General features: G+C 31.1%; 1 protein-coding gene across 1 annotated transcript in view; it reads right to left on the reverse strand.

Moving 5' to 3' along the window:
* Positions 1-414: 414 nt before the first annotated feature.
* LOC128187568 (stimulated by retinoic acid gene 6 protein-like) overlaps positions 415-22,288 on the reverse strand; it is a 36,393-nt gene continuing 14,519 nt past the window's right edge. Inside the window, exons 2-16 of the mRNA XM_052857984.1 lie at positions 12,054-12,165; positions 11,785-11,867; positions 10,378-10,502; positions 8,390-8,510; positions 8,164-8,212; positions 7,162-7,251; positions 6,969-7,060; positions 6,533-6,662; positions 6,275-6,401; positions 5,875-6,029; positions 3,830-3,878; positions 3,550-3,667; positions 3,334-3,465; positions 2,501-2,664; positions 415-2,191 (exon numbers count right to left, since the gene is read on the reverse strand). Of these exons, the coding sequence (XP_052713944.1) occupies positions 1,899-2,191; positions 2,501-2,664; positions 3,334-3,465; positions 3,550-3,667; positions 3,830-3,878; positions 5,875-6,029; positions 6,275-6,401; positions 6,533-6,662; positions 6,969-7,060; positions 7,162-7,251; positions 8,164-8,212; positions 8,390-8,510; positions 10,378-10,502; positions 11,785-11,867; positions 12,054-12,164 (1,839 nt within the window). The 5' untranslated portion in view covers position 12,165 and the 3' untranslated portion in view covers positions 415-1,898. The remainder of the gene's footprint in view (positions 2,192-2,500; positions 2,665-3,333; positions 3,466-3,549; positions 3,668-3,829; positions 3,879-5,874; positions 6,030-6,274; positions 6,402-6,532; positions 6,663-6,968; positions 7,061-7,161; positions 7,252-8,163; positions 8,213-8,389; positions 8,511-10,377; positions 10,503-11,784; positions 11,868-12,053; positions 12,166-22,288) is intronic.

Genomic DNA, 22,288 nt, shown 5'->3' on the forward strand with positions numbered 1-22,288 from the left:
GGAAAAACACAGGTCTACGTCATTTTTTTAAAGGAAGTATTCATATCTACTCACAGGCTTGTATTTTTTTTCTTTTGTTTGTACTCGTATATCTGACAAATTTATGCTTTACTGAAAATATCCTTTCCTTTGTGAAACTATCCCAATTATGAAGATGTTGACCCTTCACCAGTTTTGGTATGATAGGCTAAATTTAGCTGTCGATATCACGTGATAGATTGATATTCACGAGGAGGCATTACTTTCCTGGTAGGAAAATAAATATTTTTTATTGTTTAATATTTGATATATTTGTTACGTGATCGAATTGAGTATTATAATTAACAGAATAAAGGTAACTTTTATTAGTAATCAAACACATACATTTTCCCCTTTATTCAAAATTGACGCAAATTATAGCGTGTATAGCTTTAATGAAATGTTTAGTAAGAAAGTATGAAGACCACAAATCAGGCAACCAACTGAAGATCTACATCTATATTCAAATGTAAGAAAATTAACCTCTTGTTAAATTGACTGTAAATTTAAATAACAAAGACAGAATGTATAAAGATGCGTAATCTCAAAGTATGTTTTGAAATCCGGTAATGTTTCTTTCTTGACTTAAAAAATATATATATTAAAAATGGGCCTTGTAATGTATCTGCATGGTCGACAGAAGGATCTTGTTGCAATGTGATGATTGTGTATGATAGTATTTCTGGTACGTGTAGTTGCTATTGTTTTGATAAAATATTTTCAAGGGAAATATTACATATTGAAACTTTTTTTTAAATTGTTTCAATAGATATTGGTCAAAAAATCCTCATAAGCAAGGAGGAAATGAGAATACACGCCATTGTACTGAAAGTATATACTGGAAATTTTCAATTGACGTTTAGGAGTCAATCCCAGTAGATTTTGATTTTGGAATAGAAACATGTCAAGTGGAGAACGATAAGGGTATTAACGCGCTACATTATATGCCAGATGAAAAAGGAATGACAGAGCAAATCGAGCATTGATTGAAGAATACACTGATCATGTGCAAACCTAAGAGACTCATGAACAGTTATAGCACACTCTACACACTCTACAGACAACATGTCCACTTAATCAACCGGACACAATCCCGCCTTCTGAACGTGATATAGGGCTAAAACGGTAAACTTTTCGCAAAATGTGGCTTAAAAATTCAGACATGTTCTATACATTTTCAAAATTTTATGCTAAACGTTTATCACTCTCTCAAGATTGGATTTTGTACATGTCTCACAGAACCTATAGAATATGTTACAAACAAATCAAATGTTAATATTATGAATAATGAATAAAGTATAAAAAAGAAATGTACATTGACAATTCATGAAATTGCTTGTTTCTGTTATTTTCGTCTAAAATACCTTCCGCATGAAAAAAAATAGTTCCACTAAAAACTTGTTTGTTTCTCGAACTAAAATTTTTTTTCTTATAAATGTTGTGTAATGATGAAATAATAATCTCTCTGTGATGATTAAATAAACAAAATCATATTCATTCATAATATAATGATCATCTGCGCAGTGAAATTAAAATAATGAGGAGTGAAATACCTTAAATCATATTATCCAATTATATATTCTTCTATTTTAGTTACTAAATGTGTATTTTTTCCAAGGTGTACTACATGTACGATAGTTCGAAGGTAAAAAATTAACTAAAAAAATTAGAACACGCATAGGTTTCTTACATCGTACTCTAGTGCTCCCGCTTATTTTTAACAACACTATTTTTCTCAAAGGTATCTCATTGTAAAATACATTTAATCAAGCTATTTTAATCATCGTAATTTATATTTCGTGTTGTTCATGCATGATTTATATGTATATATCATAGGTGCACAGTCTTGAAAAATATGATACATCATCAAAATTATCAAATTAAACAACTTTGAGGGAAATTTGCTGTTCAAAAGAATTATTAGTTTTTGAATATTTGCAAAGATTCGAATTGGAGACTAATGTCATCATCTTTTGCCACTTGTTTCTAATTCTATGTGTGTACATATTGGACAATTCTCGTTTATTATTTTCCGACGAAGGCGACTCTAAACTTGTCTCCTGTTTTGTTGACAATGCATTTGCAGATTTCAGCATCAAATCACAGCTCACGACTACAACTGGGTGGCAATGCTGAAGTTCGACCTCCAAAAACCCCAGATAGGTCATGTAACCTTAAGATAAAAAAACATTTTACAATTCTTAGTAAAAAATGAATTCTTCTACAGCTGCAATTTTAATCGTATTTGTATTCCAGTAATAAAAGTACACTCTACTCGTTTAAATTATGTCAAATTGGACTTTTCTAATTTGTGATCTAAAAAGTGTGTCGTCACATGAGCATACACTGAAACAGTTAAAAAAACAGCCAAAATATAACATTTCAGTTTCTTCAAAGTCATTCATCATTTATTAAAATACAGATTTACTTCCGTATATGAATTAAGACACTAAAACTTATTCTACAATACATTTAAACATACCTATGTCAAACTGTTCAAATCCCGAAACAAGTAGTGGTTTATCCATACGTGCAATGTAGAATAAACTTATGAACATAGAAGTCAGCACACGGTATGTACATCGGTACAATCCAGTCAGGATGTAGTAGAAAAACAGGAAAAATGACAGGTTCTGGTATACCCGTCTGTAAAACAACCACTATATATTGTTAGTATCTGTATTAAAATTTCACGATTACTTGCATCGATTACAAATATAAGACAATGCACACAATATCATTATTACGTATTTAGTCAATGAATCTAAATGTCTTGCCAAAGGTTCTAATGTAAATCAGAAAATTGATTTACTGTAAACTCTTAATTAAAAGCGAGGAATTAATATCCGAGTAAAATCGCGAGAATCAAGTCTCGTAGATTTTAAAACCTTGCTTTTATTTCGGACGCATGTAAACTCTAATAAATAATGATAAAAATTCTGCATTTGCGATTCAATATTCTCGCGTTTTATGAAAAACAGTTTAATCGCGGAATTAGTAATCGTGTAAAATAAAGGAATCTACAGTACTTAGAAGAAATCCGAACATGCCCTGATTAGCTGAAGTGTTTTTGTAGCCAAGGAGACACAACTTTCTTTGGGTAATTTAAAAGACATGTTAATGCAATAGCCTTCCATGAAAGCGTCTATGTTGAGCCGCAAACTTCTGTCAGGAAAACTGATAATGGGATACTAATTAAGTGCATTATCGTATTCCACTAAATGCCGTAATTCATAAATCAGGTCATAAGTAATGAAAAAACATTTTCAAGCTGAAACTAATTTTTCTACACATATAAAGCAAAAATACATATACCTGTTATCAAGAGCCAATACTTTTTCCATGTCTGTTCCGCTTTGACGACTGACGAAATGATTCTGCAGGAATATACGACCGCTGATGAATCGCAGAAGGAATTGAAGACCGAACATGAACAACACTCCAGGCCTGTTAAAATGTAAAAGTAACACCGAGAAAGTACAAGAGGCGTTTGAAGTGAAATTTATCCGTAAACATATGTATTATACTTACAAGAAAACTTCCACAGGATACAGGAACACACTTGGAACCTTTTTTATTATCGGCAAAATAACACAATATGCTAAGAAGATGCAGAAGACAACAATCACAATCTGGGAAAGTAGGTAACCTGGAAGTATGCGAAACAATAGACAGTTGTCTTATACTATAATTTATGATAATGATATATGGTTGTATTGGCTTCAATGTCATGATAAGTTCCTGTGAAAAGTCGCCATAAATAATTTCTTTTCCGCAAGCAATGAATAAGTGATGAAACAGTGAATCTTACCACCAAGAAGATATGAAACCTGGTTTCCAGCATACATTAAACTTTTGACCTAAAAAAAATATATAATCAAATTGAAAATTACCTGGAATCGACGTTGATTTTATTATGAAATGATTGGGTTTTATTCAAAATATACGAAGATAACACTGAGATAGAGCTGTTTGTTGGTTGTGTTTTGTTAAATGTATGTAATGTAGTCGTATATATTAGTTTTTTATTTATGGAATGATAATAAATTCCTAGTTAAAATAAGAATAAGGGTACCTAGATTTAACACTTAATCTATAATCCATTGGTATTAGAATACATACATTTTTTTGAGATACACAGAAAAAAAATCTGTGTAACAAATCGCTTAAAGCTGACATGAAGGTATTAAAAAAATTAGTCGTCATGATATTTCCGATTGCCCGTTGAAATCCAACTCCGGAATATAAATAGGTATTTAGAGTCACCGTATGTTGTTTTTATACCGAGCTCCAAATTGCACGGACCTATATGTATATGAACTTTTTTATTCGAAAAGAAATAGTGCTAGGGTGTCAGACTTCGCGCTCAGATTAAGAACGTTTATAGTTTTCATGGAATGCACAGCTCTGTAACAGTGATAAGCCGGAAAATGTAAATCCTGTCAGATATTGTATTGTGTCCGAGGCACGAAATATGCAGCAGTCAAGCATGTCACCTTTAACTGTCTAATGCATAAAAACTTATTTAACAGATACAGGTAAATTTGTAAAGCGTTGCAAACCGATGATTGATTTTTTAGACTCAATTTGCCAGAAGATGACAGTTTTTTTATCCCTCATATTGTAGACCCAGGAAAAAGTTAACTGCTCTATCTCATACGTGTGGTGTATATTACCAATGTGATAATCCTTAGCTTTATGAAACGGATGATGCTTTATCAAATATGTCCGGTCCGAACTATTTGTCTCGTTTCAATGCTTCAGTGACCTATTTTCGAAGATTTTCTAGCATTTTCCACATAACAGCGAATCATTAGGATAGAATTTGTTTTATAAAACATCAACAACTCGTTCGAGTCAATTCAAACTAATGAGCATTTGCAACTTTGTTAACGTATGTATGTCAACAAACTTGATTATCAGAGTCTTCGGATCAGAATTTCCAATTAATTAAGTAATAAAGCTCTAAGAAAAAATTATTAACTGTTAGAGATAAAAAAAAATATTTTATTTCAAGGTTTATTTCAGTGAAACTTTACATTAAAACAATTTATCTCTGAAATGACGTACTAAATGGTATTGCGCAAAGTCACAATAACCGCATCTAACCGCATAAATTATAAACCCAATGTTGCATCATCGTTTACTCTTTGAAAAAAATAATTCGAGTCCTATATGGGGTTGTCTCAATAGCTTTATAATATAAATCAAACTGTGTGAGAAATATAGAACATCTATTTTTTTCAAATTATATATTTGCTTTATCCAACTCGTTGAAATGGTTATATTCGCTCGACAAGCCTTGCAAATATATACACTATTTCAACTCGTTAGATAAAGCAAATATAAAATCACACAATATAGATATCCTCCATATAATAAATTTACCATGACCAACATATAAACTAGCAATGATAATAATATTAAATAGGTTAGAATCTTTGGTCAATTTTTGGTTTGTTAATACAAAAAGTTCCCCTGAATGATCTACTAAAGCACAAGTTTAGCAAATTCCATGCAATGTTCTACTGAGGAAGACAACATTTCAAAATGTAACTAACTTTTTTCAATTTTTTTAATTTTTTTTCATGTTTTTTTGTTTGTTAGAGATCGGGTTGTAATTGTTCTTCATAAAAATGCGTTGCTAAAGATCTTTATATAATATACATATTACTGAGGTAACGGGTTCAAGTGTTTAAAATTCCTTAATGTCGTGGAGCATGACTAGTTTTCTATCCCTCAAGTAACTGTTTTTGGAGAATAAAGAGAAATGATAACTTAATTTCAGCTTTTACAAGTGATATAAGTTTTCAGATTATATTGCATACAATTCATTTTAGTAAAAATAACACTTACCAGAATTTCTGAATGATTAAGTTTGCATTGAGTGGGAATAAAAGATTTGTCTCCTCTCCATCTTTTCACCAGATGATCTCTTTGAGATCGGTAGATAAGGACCATGTTGGTAATCAGATAAACAGCAGACAGAATGTTGCCGATTATCAACGACACTGTAATATTAGATAAAAATATGACCATGTCCTCACTTATTCACTATTGAACCATCTGGCAAGCTGAGATATGATTAAATGAGAACTATTGTTAACATTAGTTATGTTTTATTCTTTCCCTTTTTTAAAAGTAATAAAAATGTACAACTATGTATTACTTTCAATAACATAGTTTACTTATACTTACATGTACAATTGCGATGAAATATATTAGATTAAAAAATGTCCATTTAAAATTTAAATACCGTTTATTACGTCTAAAAAGACAGTGATATGTTGATACAAATTAGTTTTGGGAGAAATGTTTGAAACCAATGTTGCAGTTAAGAATCTCACAAACTCCTCTCCAACCGCAAAAGTAACAATTACATTCTACAATAAAATAAAATTGATACAAAGTCACTATGTATTATATATTTAAAGTGTTTTGATTTTTCATAAACAAAATTAAACAACAAAACGAATCTTAGCTTCATATACAAGAAAAAAATATATAATATTACATAGAAGAACACAAGTAGGACAATGGTATTGATGGCAAGAGTCCTTGTTGTACACCGATACAGACTTTTGTGAAGACAACATAGCTTTGCTTCTGTCAAAACGGTCTCCGAGTACGAAACAAATTTTTGTCTAAAATTTAAAATGAAATATTGTATTGAAACTGTTCTTAGAGCTTTTGAACACTTGTAAAATGATTGAATGATTACTTATCATAATGTAACTAATGTGAACTTAAAACGTATCTTAAGTTGGTTTATAAAAAGCCACATATTAGCTGACTAATACATGTACATTTTCAAATTGTAAAAGGCAATGCTAATTTTCTGTCAAGATGAACTATTCAGTACATGACTGTTATCAGAAAGTGGGAGTACAAAATGCAAAAAAAATATTAGTCACAGACTAAAATTAGGAAATTATACATAATAATCACACCTGATATCATTCGTATCCGTGTGCGATTTGGGCTTCACCAAAAGTTCCTTAACATGTTGTATCTGATCTATCTTTACTAGGACTTCGTTGTGCTTCAAAAAGTTTAAAAATCAACTTTTTTACCCACTAGTCTTGTTTTTATAATTTTGAAAAAATGATACACGTGTAAATAAGTATATTCTTACAAACTTGCCTTTTTGAAGATTGCTGTGAAAAATCGGTAAGTAAACAAAATCATAATGTAGATTTCACTGATAAGTGTAACAGCATAAATGGCCCAGTACTGAAAACGTTACCAAAAGATCCTAGTTAATACATCATCAAACAAAATATGTTCATTGAAAAAGCACACAAGTGTTACATTATTAATCAGGATTAATGAAGAAAAAATATCTTTTAAGCATTTGGTTACTCTGAGAAGAACATGTGCCCCCCATTTTGTAATATCTGAGAATATCATCAATATACCATTAGCTTTAAATAGCTGATCAAACACATTTTCTAAATATACTTTTACAGGAAGAATTTTCGGAAATTGAAACATGATTCATGTTTTCAGTTTGCTAACAAAAATTTACATGTATCATCAGATTATGTTTGCTTTTTGTACAACGCTATATGTACATAGGTCATGCAATATAAACGGCATTAATAAAAAGAAAACTGTCATGATTCAAGGCATAGAATATTTTGGTTTTAAACAGAGGCCCAATCGAGCTTTCCGCATCATATAACGTTGTCAGTCTATCGGCAAGCTTATCTGCGTTTCCATTTTTGATTTTAGCTCAACTGAGCTGAAATAAAGCTCAATTGAGGTATTCTGCTCACTTTTTATCCGGCGTCCGTCTGTATGTCCGTCTCTAAACTTTTTACATTTTCGACTTCTTCTCCAGAACCATTGGGCCGATTTAAACCAAACTTAGGTGAAGGGGATTCAAATTTGTTTAAAGGAAGGGCCACGCTCTTATTCAAAGGGAGAATTATTACATGTAAACATTTGCTTGCATCTTTAAATAATCTTCTTCACAAATACCATATGGCCAGAAAAGATGTAACTAAGCATTCTCAAGTAGAATAGATTCGAGTTTGTTGAAATCATGATCCCATTTGGTAAGTGAACCAATTGAAAACTACGCATTTTTTTACATTTAATATATTTCCTAACTTATTTCATTGCTAAAACACATTTCCTCACCCAATTTTTATTTGTACAGTAATAACTCCTAGCAAACATCATCAATGTTCTACAAAAAACATAAGATGCATTTATTACTTTGACGTACTAAAAATCAATCAATTTTAAATTCCTGTGGATGATCTAACTTGGCTTAATTACATATCTTCTTTAAATTCGGCAATCGGAAAGTAAAACAAGCAAAGACATCTTTAATTGAGCTAATGAAGTAAACTGTATAACTTACAGAAGTAACGTATATAAAAATCCAACGAGAGAACCAAATACCCTTGATGGTGAATTCAAACAGGCAAATACTGGATAAAAACTCAATGCAACAATAAAGGAGAACAGGAACAACACCAATGCTGCAATAAATAATAATACATGTGTACTTCAAGTTACTATAGCTTTACAATATATATAAGTCAAATCATTATCAGATGCACACGATCAGCCTCGCAATGCATTCTGACTATAAGTCAACTCGTTGAACGTTTCTCGTTCTCATAAATAATTCATGTTCTATTTTTAGAAGCCTGAGTGGTCAACATATTAGTCTTTCGATCTACCTTATTATTATTTAGTAAAGAAAGCTGTCGTATATTTAAGCTTTTAAATTTAGAATATTTTCCTATTTATAAATTTACACTTGCAAGTGTTTTTCCCTCATATAATATACATTTATTGCATGATTGTGAGGGAAACATAAAAAGTTATTCCCCAGTGAAAACTCTTCATATCTCCCGAACGTTCATGCAATAAACTGTTTATTATACGAACGACCGATGATAATTTGAAATGGACCGGGTTCTAATTGTTTTTCATTTCTAGTAAAGCAATAACGTATTGGATGTTTACCGGTTTCTATGACAATAGGGAAATATGTAATGGATATATGCCAAAACATTTATGTGTAAAAAAAATCAGAGAGTTTCGAGACCCATTAGTGACAAGAACTGTCTGATATTGTTTCACACAGAAGCGTCTGAGGCATATATCGCATTTAAAACAATTCCATTGATTTCCCTATTTGATTTACCCGAGACTTTACCCGAGACCGATTTTGAGAGATATCAGTACTGTAACCACATTATGATACTGTTTGCGCAATTACCTGTTTTTCCTGCATAACACCATCCTGGGTCAAAAGGTCAAAATAATGTATAAATAATCTACGTCATTGCTTTCTCTATGTACTCAGACTAACTGACTTACACTATAACATACAATATACCTTGTTTCGTAATAAATTATAATTTAGGCATAAAGGAAAAAAACCGTATGTCTATCTGTAATTTGCTATATTAAGTTTTATTCATTCAATTTTATTTTTACAATATATCGGCTTGAAAATACAATTGCATTTGACGAAGTGTTTTATGTCAGTTAAATAATAGTTAATTTCTTACTCTTAAAGCAATTCTTGATCGAAATCGCAAAACACAATATCGCATACCTTTCTTGTGTAGTCCATTCTCGGTCAAATTTAACACTTTCTTTTCTGGTCTCTGTAGTTTTGTTTCGTAAAAGAATCTAGAATAGCTTTCCCTTATAATGTCCGAGAAAAATCATAATGCTCTTAAATCTGATTCTGCGATAGTATTTTCACTGACAATGCCCATGTAGACTCTAACGCAACTTTCAATCGTTTTGTTTTATATTTCCAACCGTTCTGTGACTTTAACGAAAGTAGACTATTCCCTCAACCTTCAGTCGTTTTTATCTCAAGTGAAATGTCTTTACCGTTTCACTTTATGATATTTAAAAAGGGGTGGTCTTGACAAAAGTAGTGTCCTCTTTTTTTATTATGATAATCAAATACTTGCAACACTGTTAACTATTTTGTTACGTCATGTTAAAGCGGCTTTCTATGTCATCACAAAAAAGGATGTATGGAGCAGTGTTCTCGACATAATTTGCAAAAAAATGTAAATATAAGAAAATAAAGAATTATTTTTGATTCATGCTTAAAGCAAAAACAACATGTTTTATCAGAAAATCATCGTCATTTTTTATGCCTCCAAATATCTAAAGAAATTGTTTTTTTTTTATTAATGGATTGATGAATAGTAATTATTAAATTTATGAGAATGTTAAAAGTTCATTAAGTTGGCTCACGGTCAGTAAGCATAACTCTTTTTCTTTAATTTCTTTTATTTGACTTGTGAGAATAAATACATGTTTAACTTAACTACACTTTGATAAGTATTGTTGTTGTCGTACATTACTTACAGTACATCCAATTATCTACTTTAAATTCCGTAAAGAACAACAGGGATACTATATGTTGAAGGGTACACCCAAACGCTGCAGCATTGGCTATTGAATTAGATGTACCGTCCAAAAAATTGATGGGCCTGTAATGATAATGCTTGTGTAATGTAGGATACAATTTTGAAATAAGATATTGTTATCTACACACACTTCTATTACAATTTATCTTTAAGTTTAGTAAATCTCTCTCTCTCTCTCTCTCTCTCTCTCTCTCTCTCTCTCTCTCTCTCAAATGAAATTTGCACTTCTGAATTATTATATTTAAAGCATCATAAAAATGTATTGTATGTATGCAGAATGTGTGAAATAAAAAATTGTTCGTTTTTATAATTAAGAAAAATACATTTAATCAGTTTTTAAGTTTCAATTAGGGATGTAAACGAGTACTCGAGTACTCGACTTTCGCTCGGTCACACCGATCATCTTCTAAAATTTTCATAGTCGATTAGTTGTAATAACGTGAATAGAGTTAAAAAATATTACTTATCTTCCTTAAAGCGGCAGTTTTTTGGCTACGAATGTAAAACCCCCCCAAAACAGAACAGCTTTCTCTTCTCGACATGTTTAATCCGTAAGTTAAACTCTTTTCCATCGGTGTGCCTGGTGTATTTGTAAAGGGGCTAATAATTGATTTCTTTTGATTTACATGGGCAGAAATGTACTTGAGAACAATTTGTGTTTCTTTTTATCAGTTATTTATTGGATTAGATGTTTGCATAATCAAAAATTCAATCATCAATGATTTTGTCAAGGCGTTTGTTTTTATAATCATTAATCGTAGATTATTGATAAGACACGGACAATTATTAAATTAACATGAAACAGGTCATATTTGATTTGCCTATTAAGATGATTTGGAGCTCAATTATATGTAAGCGTCACAAGAAAAAAAAAGGAAAAGCCATGACATTTTCTAACCGATATTTGAATAATATACTTTTCAATTTATTTTAATATATCAAATACATTTAGTACATAGATTTATTATCATAAGCTTTTGATTTTAAGATTAGGTGTATATGACAGTAGCATTATTTATTTTGAAAAGGACACCCATTTTCAAATAAATATCGAGTCCTTGACTATCGCTCGACTTAAGCCTCCATGTAATCGACTAAGCCAACCGAGTTACATTGACATCCCTAGTTTCAATCATAAAAAAAGATTTTTTAGTTTTATTTTTGATTATGCATTATTCAAAGTTATGCTTCATAAAAATGTTACATTCTAACACTCATGCATGTTTTTACTTCCATAAAGTAATTAGCACAACTGAATATACATGTAATAACCACAAACATACTTGAACACATAAACAAAACATTCTACAGAGAGATACGATTGATAATAGTAACAGGTACTTACAAAGGTAGTCCAGGTCTCCCAAAGCAAATTTCAGGTTTATATCGCCTTTTCTCAAACAAAGATATAATAAGTATTGCTACTATCTGTAAGCAAAGAATAACATCTGTAAATTAAATATACATGCATAAAACGATCTAGATGTGGTATTTGATTGATTTTTTAGGATAACGGGGCAATGTAGGTGTATTCTTGCGAAATAAAAGAGACTGTGGAAACATTTGAAATTCTAATCTGTCTTTCTGTCTGTCTTTCTTTATTTCTTTCTATACCGCATAAACCCACAATCCCCAAAGAACTCCTTTATTAATTTGGATGCACAGATCATTGGCAGCAGACGACACAGGTACAGCTGTTGTGGAATTCACAGAATAGGTAGGCATTCTACAAATATAATGATTTTGTCAGATAATACTCAATTAAATAAAACTGCCTATATACTAATATTACTTTAATTGATTCTTTAACTAAAAGTATTATACATGTATTACTACAACTAATGTGTACATCTATAGGATTCGTGTTTGAATTCTTTGTCATATGTAATATATAAACCTAAGTAAGTTTGATGTATTTATTCTAAAAAAAAATATTTGAAAAAAATATACAAGCTTAGCAAACAATTTGTTTAGTCGTTTGATGCTTTGATTTGAGAAAAAAAATCAAAATAAAATAAAACAAGAGTGGCGAAATTAAAAAATATATGGAAAATGTTTCCGTATAAGTACTAGGTGGCACTGTTTTAAAGAATGTGGTATTCACAGGCTTTTTTATTTCCTTGATGTAGACTGAAGTTTGCTTGAAAGTCCATATTAGGAAAATAAAATCATTGAATTTGTTAAACTTTTATATAGAGCGTACAGTTAAAATTAAGGAACGTTTTGTCTTCCAAACAATATTTAAAATGCATATATATATATATATATATATATATATATATATATATATATATATATATATATATATATATATATGATGGAGAAATATTAGTACAAATCTTTGCTGCAGTGTGTGAGTATAGTCTGCAGTCTTGATTATCGTAACTAAAATTTACAAACTCCACGTAAGATCACGCAACTTTTTCCCTTACGTTAAAATTTTAAGAAAGACACAAAGAAACGATGGAACATTAATTGATATATCTTACACTTAAGTTTAAGAAGGGATTTAAACAAGTTAGATCTTAATTTTGTCTTTAAGGTAGCTCCATTCATTATATACTATCTATAACAAAACAACAAAATATGGCGATTTAAATGCTATGTAAAATTGTTTGTATCGATTAATTTGTTTGAATGTCATCATATGCAAAGTTAAGTGATTTTTAGTATCGGGTATAAGCCACAGATCACGAACTCAAATTTGCCTTAGCCTTTTATTCAAAAGTACCGATTTAAAAAAACAAACTTTTTGTCTCTTAAAAATGCTTATATCTCGCCTTTTTGACTAATATGAGTCTTATGCATAATGAAATCTTTTATAAGCGAGAAGTGTTTTATTTATCTGAGAAACTTTTTCAAGATATAGTGAGCCACTTTAAACTGTAACAATGTCTCACATTGTGATCGTTTAGGTAAGCTAAGGCAACAGGAGATGCCTGTTGGCCCATTGTCACTCAGAATCTATCCAAAAGACTTGCCAATACCCATAACTACGAAAGCCGAGAAGGATCATTCGAGATTCGAGATTCGAAATACGAGATTCGAAATACGAGATTCGAGATTCGAAATTCGAGATTCAATATCTAAATTAACCAATCAAATCAAGGATCTGAAAATATGTATCCTAGCGACATCAAACTGTTCTAAATAAAAATCATACGTACATGCTCTTATATACAAATAAATGCTATGTTCACTTCTCCCTAACTAACTAAATAATTATTTGTATTTACTTTTACACAGAATATCTAAGTAGACTAGTAATAATGCAGTGTGCTTCGCGGATCTAAGTGATTTTGTTTGCCCTGGTGCATTTCCACCTGATGCGTTTGAACCCTAAGGTATTTCACCACCAGTAATAGTTTAAAACCCGGGTTTATTCACCCCTTTTGTGTAAAAATGCGGTTATGGTAGAGAACTTCATAAGCGTAGCTAATTTTTTCTGTAGGGGGTCCTAGGCCAATTTTAAAAAATTTTACTATGTAAATTTAATAAGCTCCAATTTTCCCGAGGAGGGGGTCCAGATCCCCTGACCCCCTCCGTTCTAGATCCCCGCATGAAGATTAGTACATGTATCTAAATAATCTACATGTAAATATAAATAATCTGTCCTGTTTCACTAATAAATATAAGCATTACTTATCGTTTTTATGTATGCATACAGTGATACACTAGTACTATGATTATAAACAAATCATTGATATATTATCACATCATACGGAATTATCAATAAATACAATTTTTTTCCTTTTCCTCAGTAAACAACTTATTATGAGTCTTACTTTTGGAATTGTTTTCAATATAGAAGGATACCTACTCTCTACAATTAAAGGTAGGGGTGATAGGGTGCCAATTTGTTCACATTGCCGATACTTGTGCAGAGAACAGTAAAACCCTTTATTTGATTGTGCATGAATATTTCAAAATTAATTTTTGTACATATATTTTGTTATAATTCATTCATTGATATATCAACAAGAAAGAATAAAAGCATATGTTTCACAGCCAAGTTAAGTTTCTCTGTAGTTTCCTACCCCCCTACCCCCCACCGCACCAAAATTGACAATAATTACATATAAGTCATACAAATGTTTACTTTTTTTGTAAGTAAATCTCTAAAGATGTAAATAAGCACTGCAAACAAAGATGTGTGTATTTAATACTACTACATTACACTTAGCCAGATAAAATGTAATCAGGATAAAGCTACAAGGGGTGAGTGGTGCAAATTTACCAATTTGTCGCCATACACACAGAACACCAAATAAAGAAACTGTGAGTGGTGTGTGGAATGCATAAAAGATGGCGGCAAATTATCTCAAATAATCAGTGCAAAAACCCACAAATAGGCTGTTATTTGTTACATATCCTGCAAAAACATTGATAAAAAATGTTATCGTCCCATAACATAGCCGATTAAGTTAATGTGTACATATGGTCAACGTACATGTAATTCTAATATACAAGAAGGCGGACGTATCAGGCGGGGATCCAGAAAATTTAATTTCAAAAATGATCGGTTGAATTACATTAAATGCTTTGAAAATTGTTTTAAACTATCGCACGGGTCAAAATGCGTGATAGAAGCTATGTACAGTGTAATTGGAAACTTTCATTTTATATCAATATGGAGTATTACCTATTATAACAAATGAGAGTATAGCACAACTGCCACAAGCAATACATGTCCTTTACCGGCACCACCTCCCTCCCCATAAAAAAATGAAACAATTGTCGTTTTATTTGCTAAAATGTGTGTGGTTCAAGATTTTTCTAAAGGGCATACCCGATTAGAATTGAAAAAAGAGTCGTACGTTTAAAACTAATTTTGTCAAAACTTTTAGAATCATTTGGTTATATTTTGGTCCATTTGGGTAAATATATGCACCAGCGCAGCTCTAATTTATATATAATTAGGCCATAAATTCAAAATATTTTCAAAAATTAATAGCTTAAATTAAATCCAGTGGATGAAAGAAAAGCAAGTCGAACTCGATGAGTGCTAATACCTGTGTTGAATGAATGGTACAGTAGGATATGCGCAAAAAGTCCCGTCTACTCTTTCCTACCCTATAATTATTGGAATATTAAATCCGATTATAAGAGTCAAATTAAAAATCAAGTACGGATATGTTTATCAAAAGTAAAACTACTCATAATTTATCTACAGTGCATCGTTATGGAGCCACACAGAAAGTTTTATATTAATTTGCCGAGCCAAATAAAAAAAACCTGGAAAACGAAGAGAAAACAAAGTGGGAACAGAATAACTGACAAATTAATTAGGACTATATAGCCCCCCCCCCTCTTGAAATGTATATACTGAAAACAGATTATTGGAGTACAACATCCGCACACAATTTAAAGAAAATTTCATGGTTTTTTTTATCATTTTCGCTAGCTAATGTAAGACATCACAAATACCCCAAGCCCCCTCACGGAAAAGGAAATGCTTGGTGATGAGAGAGAGAGAGAGAGAGAGAGAGAGAGAGAGAGAGAGAGAGAGAGAGAGAGAGAGAGAGAGTCGATGTAAATCACAGGTGCGCTAACACCGTTAAATTAAAGCTTGCTAGTTGGTGTGCCCTACCCTAGCTACCTCCTCTCTTTTCTCGTTTTAGAGGCTTAATTATTGTCTATATATGCTTGATTGTCTATATATGCTTGTAACAAATCAAATCAATTTCAAATTCTAAATCAAACTGAATTTGACACTACAAAACTCTCTGTGTGTCTGTCTCTCTCTCTCTCTCTCTCTCTCTCTCTCTCTCTCTCTCTCTCTCTCTCTCTCTCTCTCTCTCTCTCTCTCTCATATCGACAATGGCATTGCCATACCCTACAATACACTATTCTTATCTGGATTTTTGTCTTTGAGGTTGTAAATCATTATATCTTCTATGGTTTAAAACTTTATCATAACCTATATTTTGACATGTCGATTATTTTTTTGAATTTCGTTTCATAGCTAAAACATTTAGATTAAACAGATCTTTCTTCGCGAGCCGATTTTTACACAGTTGGGGCGAATACATCTCGGGTTAAAATTGTTCGGGGGGAAATACATGGCAAACAAAACCACACAGATTCGCAAAGCCAACAGTGTTATTTCTAATTTAATTGTTTATACTGTGTGGGGTTAATTCATCAATGTTAATTTAACCATTTTATAACCACTATATAAGAGCTATTTAGACATTTATTTGTAGGAAAGAGCATGTACGAATGATCTTTATTTAGAACAGTTTGATGTTGCTAGGATACAGGTTTCAGATCCATGATTTGATTGGTTAATTTAGATATTGAATCTCGAATTTCGAATCTCGAATCTCGTATTTCGAATCTCGTATTTCGAATCTCGAATCTCGAATGATCCTTCTCGGCTTTCGTACATAACAGTTAAGATTCCTTCCATTTACTTTAACTCCGATACAGGAGTTAGCAGTTATAACCTTAATTCAAAATTCTTTCACTGGATGATCACTTTTAAGAAAGTCAACTCGAAACCGATGCAAAAAATGCTAAAAACCGATGCTAGAAAAATTGAATATAGAAACTAATATCAATTTGAACTATAATCAAACACCAATAAGAAGTCAGGAATTATATTAGCTATTCGCTAGAATAAAAATATCCAATAGTGTTTCCCAGTTCAAATTATCTTAAATACATTTATCCATAATTGATAATTTTCAAAATAGACCATTACTGCATATAGCATTATTTCTCACTCATGAATTAATTAACCTCTATCCGCTCGAAATTGAACCACCTGAGCCCTTCATCTTTGTACAGTAAAACATCACATAACAAATAGGTACGTTGCACTCTGCCACTTTTGTGACTTTATTGTTAACCAAATTTGGTTTGAAATAATCAGGAAAATGACAATAGATGATTATATTACAATAATATATAAGTTCATAAAATTAATCATAAAATTATGAATATTTAATTCTTTACCTATAAATATTTTACAACTAAAATAATCCATAACTCCCATTACTGATGTAATCAATGATGTGATTGATTAGATAATTTATGAAAAACATAATCCTTGTGGTCTGAAAGCGCCATGTACTTGATAAATTCTAATTAAATCAAGTTCAGACCCCAAGGATGGAGGGAGATAATTTTAAGTGGCAAAGTGCATTCCTATACCTTTAAAATGAACTAATATTTGCCAGGATATACATATGCCTTATAAACCTTAGTCCCATATACATGCAAACACATACAAATACTATTCATGCATGGGTTAGGATATACATATGCCCCACCCAAAAAGATGTACAATGTAACCTAATACTTGTAATATATAGTAATCATAGGTAGGAACATACATATGTCCAACCCATTCAAAGCTTTGACATGAAAATAACAACTTATATTTCAAATTATTTTAACGCATTATAAGTTATCAAGAAATATACATATGTTCCTGAATAACAGTGCATATCCATAAGTTCACAGTCAGTCCTTACTCTCTCTATAGTAGGTTAACTGGTCTAATATAACTTTTGAATGCATCTGATTTCCATCGACCTAACAGTCTAATTTTGCTGTCACTCATGCCAATGTCCGCACAGTGCGACGCCATGCCTATCCGGAAAGAATGGCTAGTAATGCGACTCATATCCAACTTTGCAAATGATAGACAGTTTTTTAATACCGCCGAAAGTTTACCCCTGGAAACTGAAATATTTGGTACATAACAAAAAAGTGGCCCATTTTGTACTCCTCTTAACTTAATGTAGTCTTCTTTGCATTGAACTGGACAATACTTTTTGTTACTTGCAGAGTGAATAGTGAGAAAAAATGGTTTGCCCATGTGATGTTTATATGTAACAAATTTGATAATTAAATGATCTCGCTGCCTGGAAATTTGATTAAACAGAATTAAATTTTTGTTAATTACTTTTTGACAAGATGTTATTTTCCCGACTATCAATAATCCATAAAAGGCCAACAAAAACATTGCTTGAAACAAGGCCTTTTCAAATGCATTGGAAACTGTAACTGGTAAAAAGTCACAAATTTGATGCAAAATATTTTTTTGTAATAGGTACTCTAACATCTTGTGAAGGTTTAAGTTTGCGTGTTGATAAGAGCAATTTTTGTATTAATAAGGACGAGCATGGATCCCCAAAAATGTTGAGCTTATGGATGTAACTAATAGCAGAGATATATAATACATAAATTCGAATAAGTGTACTATAAATATTGTGTCGATAATGGTCTCATGCTTGTAATTATAGCAAAAACAGATACCAGTGTAAACTCTTAAACCAGATGTTCACCTGTGTGAATCTAGAACAGACATTTCGTGATAAACATATACGCAAAGTAAAAATCCATATTAACGCTACTGTAAACACTGATGCGCCTTTTATATGAAAAACCCCCTATCTTTAGTTTTATAAACTATGTTCTCATTTCATGTTCTACTTTTTAAATTAAATAATTATGCATGGCATTTATCTTACTAATAATTCAACTTAAAGATTAAATAAGATTCACGAACTGATGTCAGACTTTTAAATATTTATTATTAGCAATCATTTTTTTATTAATTAAAAGAGAGAAATTTTGATGACATGAAATTTTTATGACATGGTTATTTTTAGCGATGTTATAAATACAATCTACTTTTGTTACCTTTGAATGACCATCATGAAAGGTGGGCGGTGGGCGGAGGGCGTGGCGAATCATTGATATATCTTGTATTGGTCATAGCTTCCCTATTCTTATTCTGATATCGTTTTTAACTACGATAGCTGAGTAAGCCCTTGTCAATCATTGTGTTATTTTATATTTATCTTGTTTAACATTTATACACTGTAAATTAATGATTGTTATAATAACATGATTGATTTATATGTTATATGCGTAAAATTGAAATTTCCTCATATTGAAAGAGACCATTATTCATACATAACATAACATAACATAACATAACACACATAACCATTTGTCTTCAGAAAAATTATATAAAAAAACCCCAAAAACATTCAACGCAATAGAGATATCAAAATTAAAACAAGTATTTAACTTATGCCAACAAATGGCTTTCTTCAACACATTAGGTTAAGATATAATACATTCTTACAAAATCCCACTAGTTACCATTTGACTTTTAAACTTTAAAAAAGTATTACATAAAAACAAGAACATTTAATGCAATAAAGATATCAGATTCTAAACAATTATCTATCAAAACAACATTAAATCTTATAGATGTCTGTGAGCAAAATTAGCTTGAAATCGATAGTATGACTAAACACATATGTCTATGGACATGCACATAAATGAATTGATGTAAATGAGCTACTTCATAACCTACACTTTTTAAGGTAACTTTGCTTGTTATTCAAGTCTTAAATTCATATTATTTGGTTTCCTTGAATTCACAGATAACACATGTATACAGTTATGTAAAAATGCAACCAAGGAAACATTAATCATGTTTAAAGATATGCCCAAACGCTTGTTCATATTGACCTAAGTGGTTGGGAATCGCTAAACAAATAATCTTTAGACTAACACTAGGAGAAGGGAAAAAACCCAAACAATGTTTACACACATGCATGATTCATTTTAAAGATAGAAATAATACATTAATCATTGAACTTATTTGCACGATGCTAATTCATAATTGAAAATTGATTTTGACAGTTTTTTGCAATTAACTGGTCTTTGTTTTGAATATCATTTATAAAAATAACACTTTTGAATCAGGTTAAGTGTTTTTAGAATAAAGAGCATAATAACTTCAAAAGTAGAATAATGTTAAAGCTTTTTAATACTAAATGTCAGGAAAACAATTTGATTTATGATTGTGGGCGTAAATATTAATTAATTACTTGCCTAAACCCACGAAATATGGAGTAAAAATCACAACTTACCTGTCGTTTACGTGGGATAGGTTTGCTTTCTTTTTAAATTCCTTGAATTCCCTTCTGCAAATTCGGATCTGTTCTTTTAAAATTTGAAAAGAGAAAATTTACTTTAAAAGTAATTGATACGTAACATCGTGTACAGATATATTAAATGGAATTAAATGTAAAAAATAGAGTTTTAGTACATATTTAGGATAGAAATTTCAGTTCAGCATACCTTTCTGCGCATGAAACTCGTTCATTGATTTTCACCATATTTATCAGATTAGAGAGCCGGAAGTAAATATAACCGTATCTTCGAATTTTCCATGCTTATCTAGCACATAAATTCAGCACAAAGACTGTCTGGTTTGAACAAAATCTAACACCTGAACTGAAATTCAGTGGTTTGTTTTACAAACTAAAAAAATAACTTGCTACGTAGTCTGTGTTTTGTTCCAAAAATGGAATGTTCATTTACAAGTTAAATGCAATTTGACCCTTGAATTTAAGGTGTAGCGAACTGAAAACTGTAGATGAGCTGTTGCCAACAAAATTGAAAATAATTAAAATTCTGCATGTATGATAATTTACTGATATCATAACATATATTTTTTAAAAATTATGTGCATCTACTCAGATTTATTCGTGACAAACGATGACCCCCCCCCCCCTCCAACCCCCCCTCCAAAAAAAAAAAACCAAAAAAAAAAAACCAAACAAACAAGCAAATACATAATACCTTTACTTCATCCCTGTAAGCCATATAATATTCTTTTAGGGGCCCTCTACATTACCTTAAAAAGTAAGGAAATGGTACATACATGTACATGCATGTGTAACACGTGTATTTAGGAAAACACCAGAAGGTAAACTTGGCCCTCATTCTGTCTAGAAAATACATGGGCCTGTCTTTAGAATATATCAGGGTCTTTATTTTGCAGTTATCAGTTTTTCAATGTAACAGCTTTTGTTGTCGGGTAAAGGGCTCTTAGGTGATGAATTTATCATCAGCTGTCGTTTCATTTTTTGAATAGTCATGTACAGTTTATTGTTAAGTTTCATAAAAACTAAAACGACCCAGTGGACACGCTTGTACTTTTACCATTATGACTTTAAACAGAGAATTAAGAGTTTAGAATGTTTAAAATCATAAATATTTCACTGTGAATTAAAAAAAACAAATTTTTACACGCGAGTTATGTAAAAAAAATTCTAAAAGCACGTATTGGGCAGTTATTTACTTCAATCATTAGGGATGATAAATAAACATAAACTCGCCTTGGCGAACTCAGATATAAAAAACTTCATGCAAGTATCTCCATTCATATAAATTATTTTTTTTCGTTCATTCATTAATTCATTTTGGGTTGGTTTTAATCGAACTCCATTTGTTTTTGTTATTAAATGTTTTGTTCTCTGTAATGAACTACTGTAGTATTCATTCCTAATTTTGAATTTTTAATTCCGCAACTTAACCAGTAAGCATTAAATCGCGAAAATATAAATTCGCAAACACCGAATAGTTAGCATAGTTTCGTTTGGTTTACATATGTCCGAAAAATAAAAGCGAGATTTTTAAATCCGCAAGATGTGCTTCTCGCGATTTTACGCTAATATTGATTTCTCGCGTTTAATTAGGAATCTACAGTATACAGCTTTAACAGGGTACAAGACCTACATCTTTAAACTTGCAATAGTTATTCATCGATAGACATCTCTTACATAAATGTATCATTGTGATATACGTGTAGGTAAAAAATAGCTAATGTTCAGGTATGTTAAAGGTCATATGAAACGATATTCTGACCATATTGACTTATATTCGGAAATGAGTTCATAAGTGCTTATTTAATATGACTAACAATGTTTTTGGATATTTTATGCAAAATATCAGCGCCACAGTCGATCAAAATTTCTCAATCGGGAAAAGGATCATCGACCTACGCGGCTTACCTCCCGTACTTATGACGT

Source organism: Crassostrea angulata, chromosome 6, assembly GCF_025612915.1.
Source record: "Crassostrea angulata isolate pt1a10 chromosome 6, ASM2561291v2, whole genome shotgun sequence".
NCBI classification, from domain to species: domain Eukaryota; kingdom Metazoa; phylum Mollusca; class Bivalvia; order Ostreida; family Ostreidae; genus Magallana; species Magallana angulata.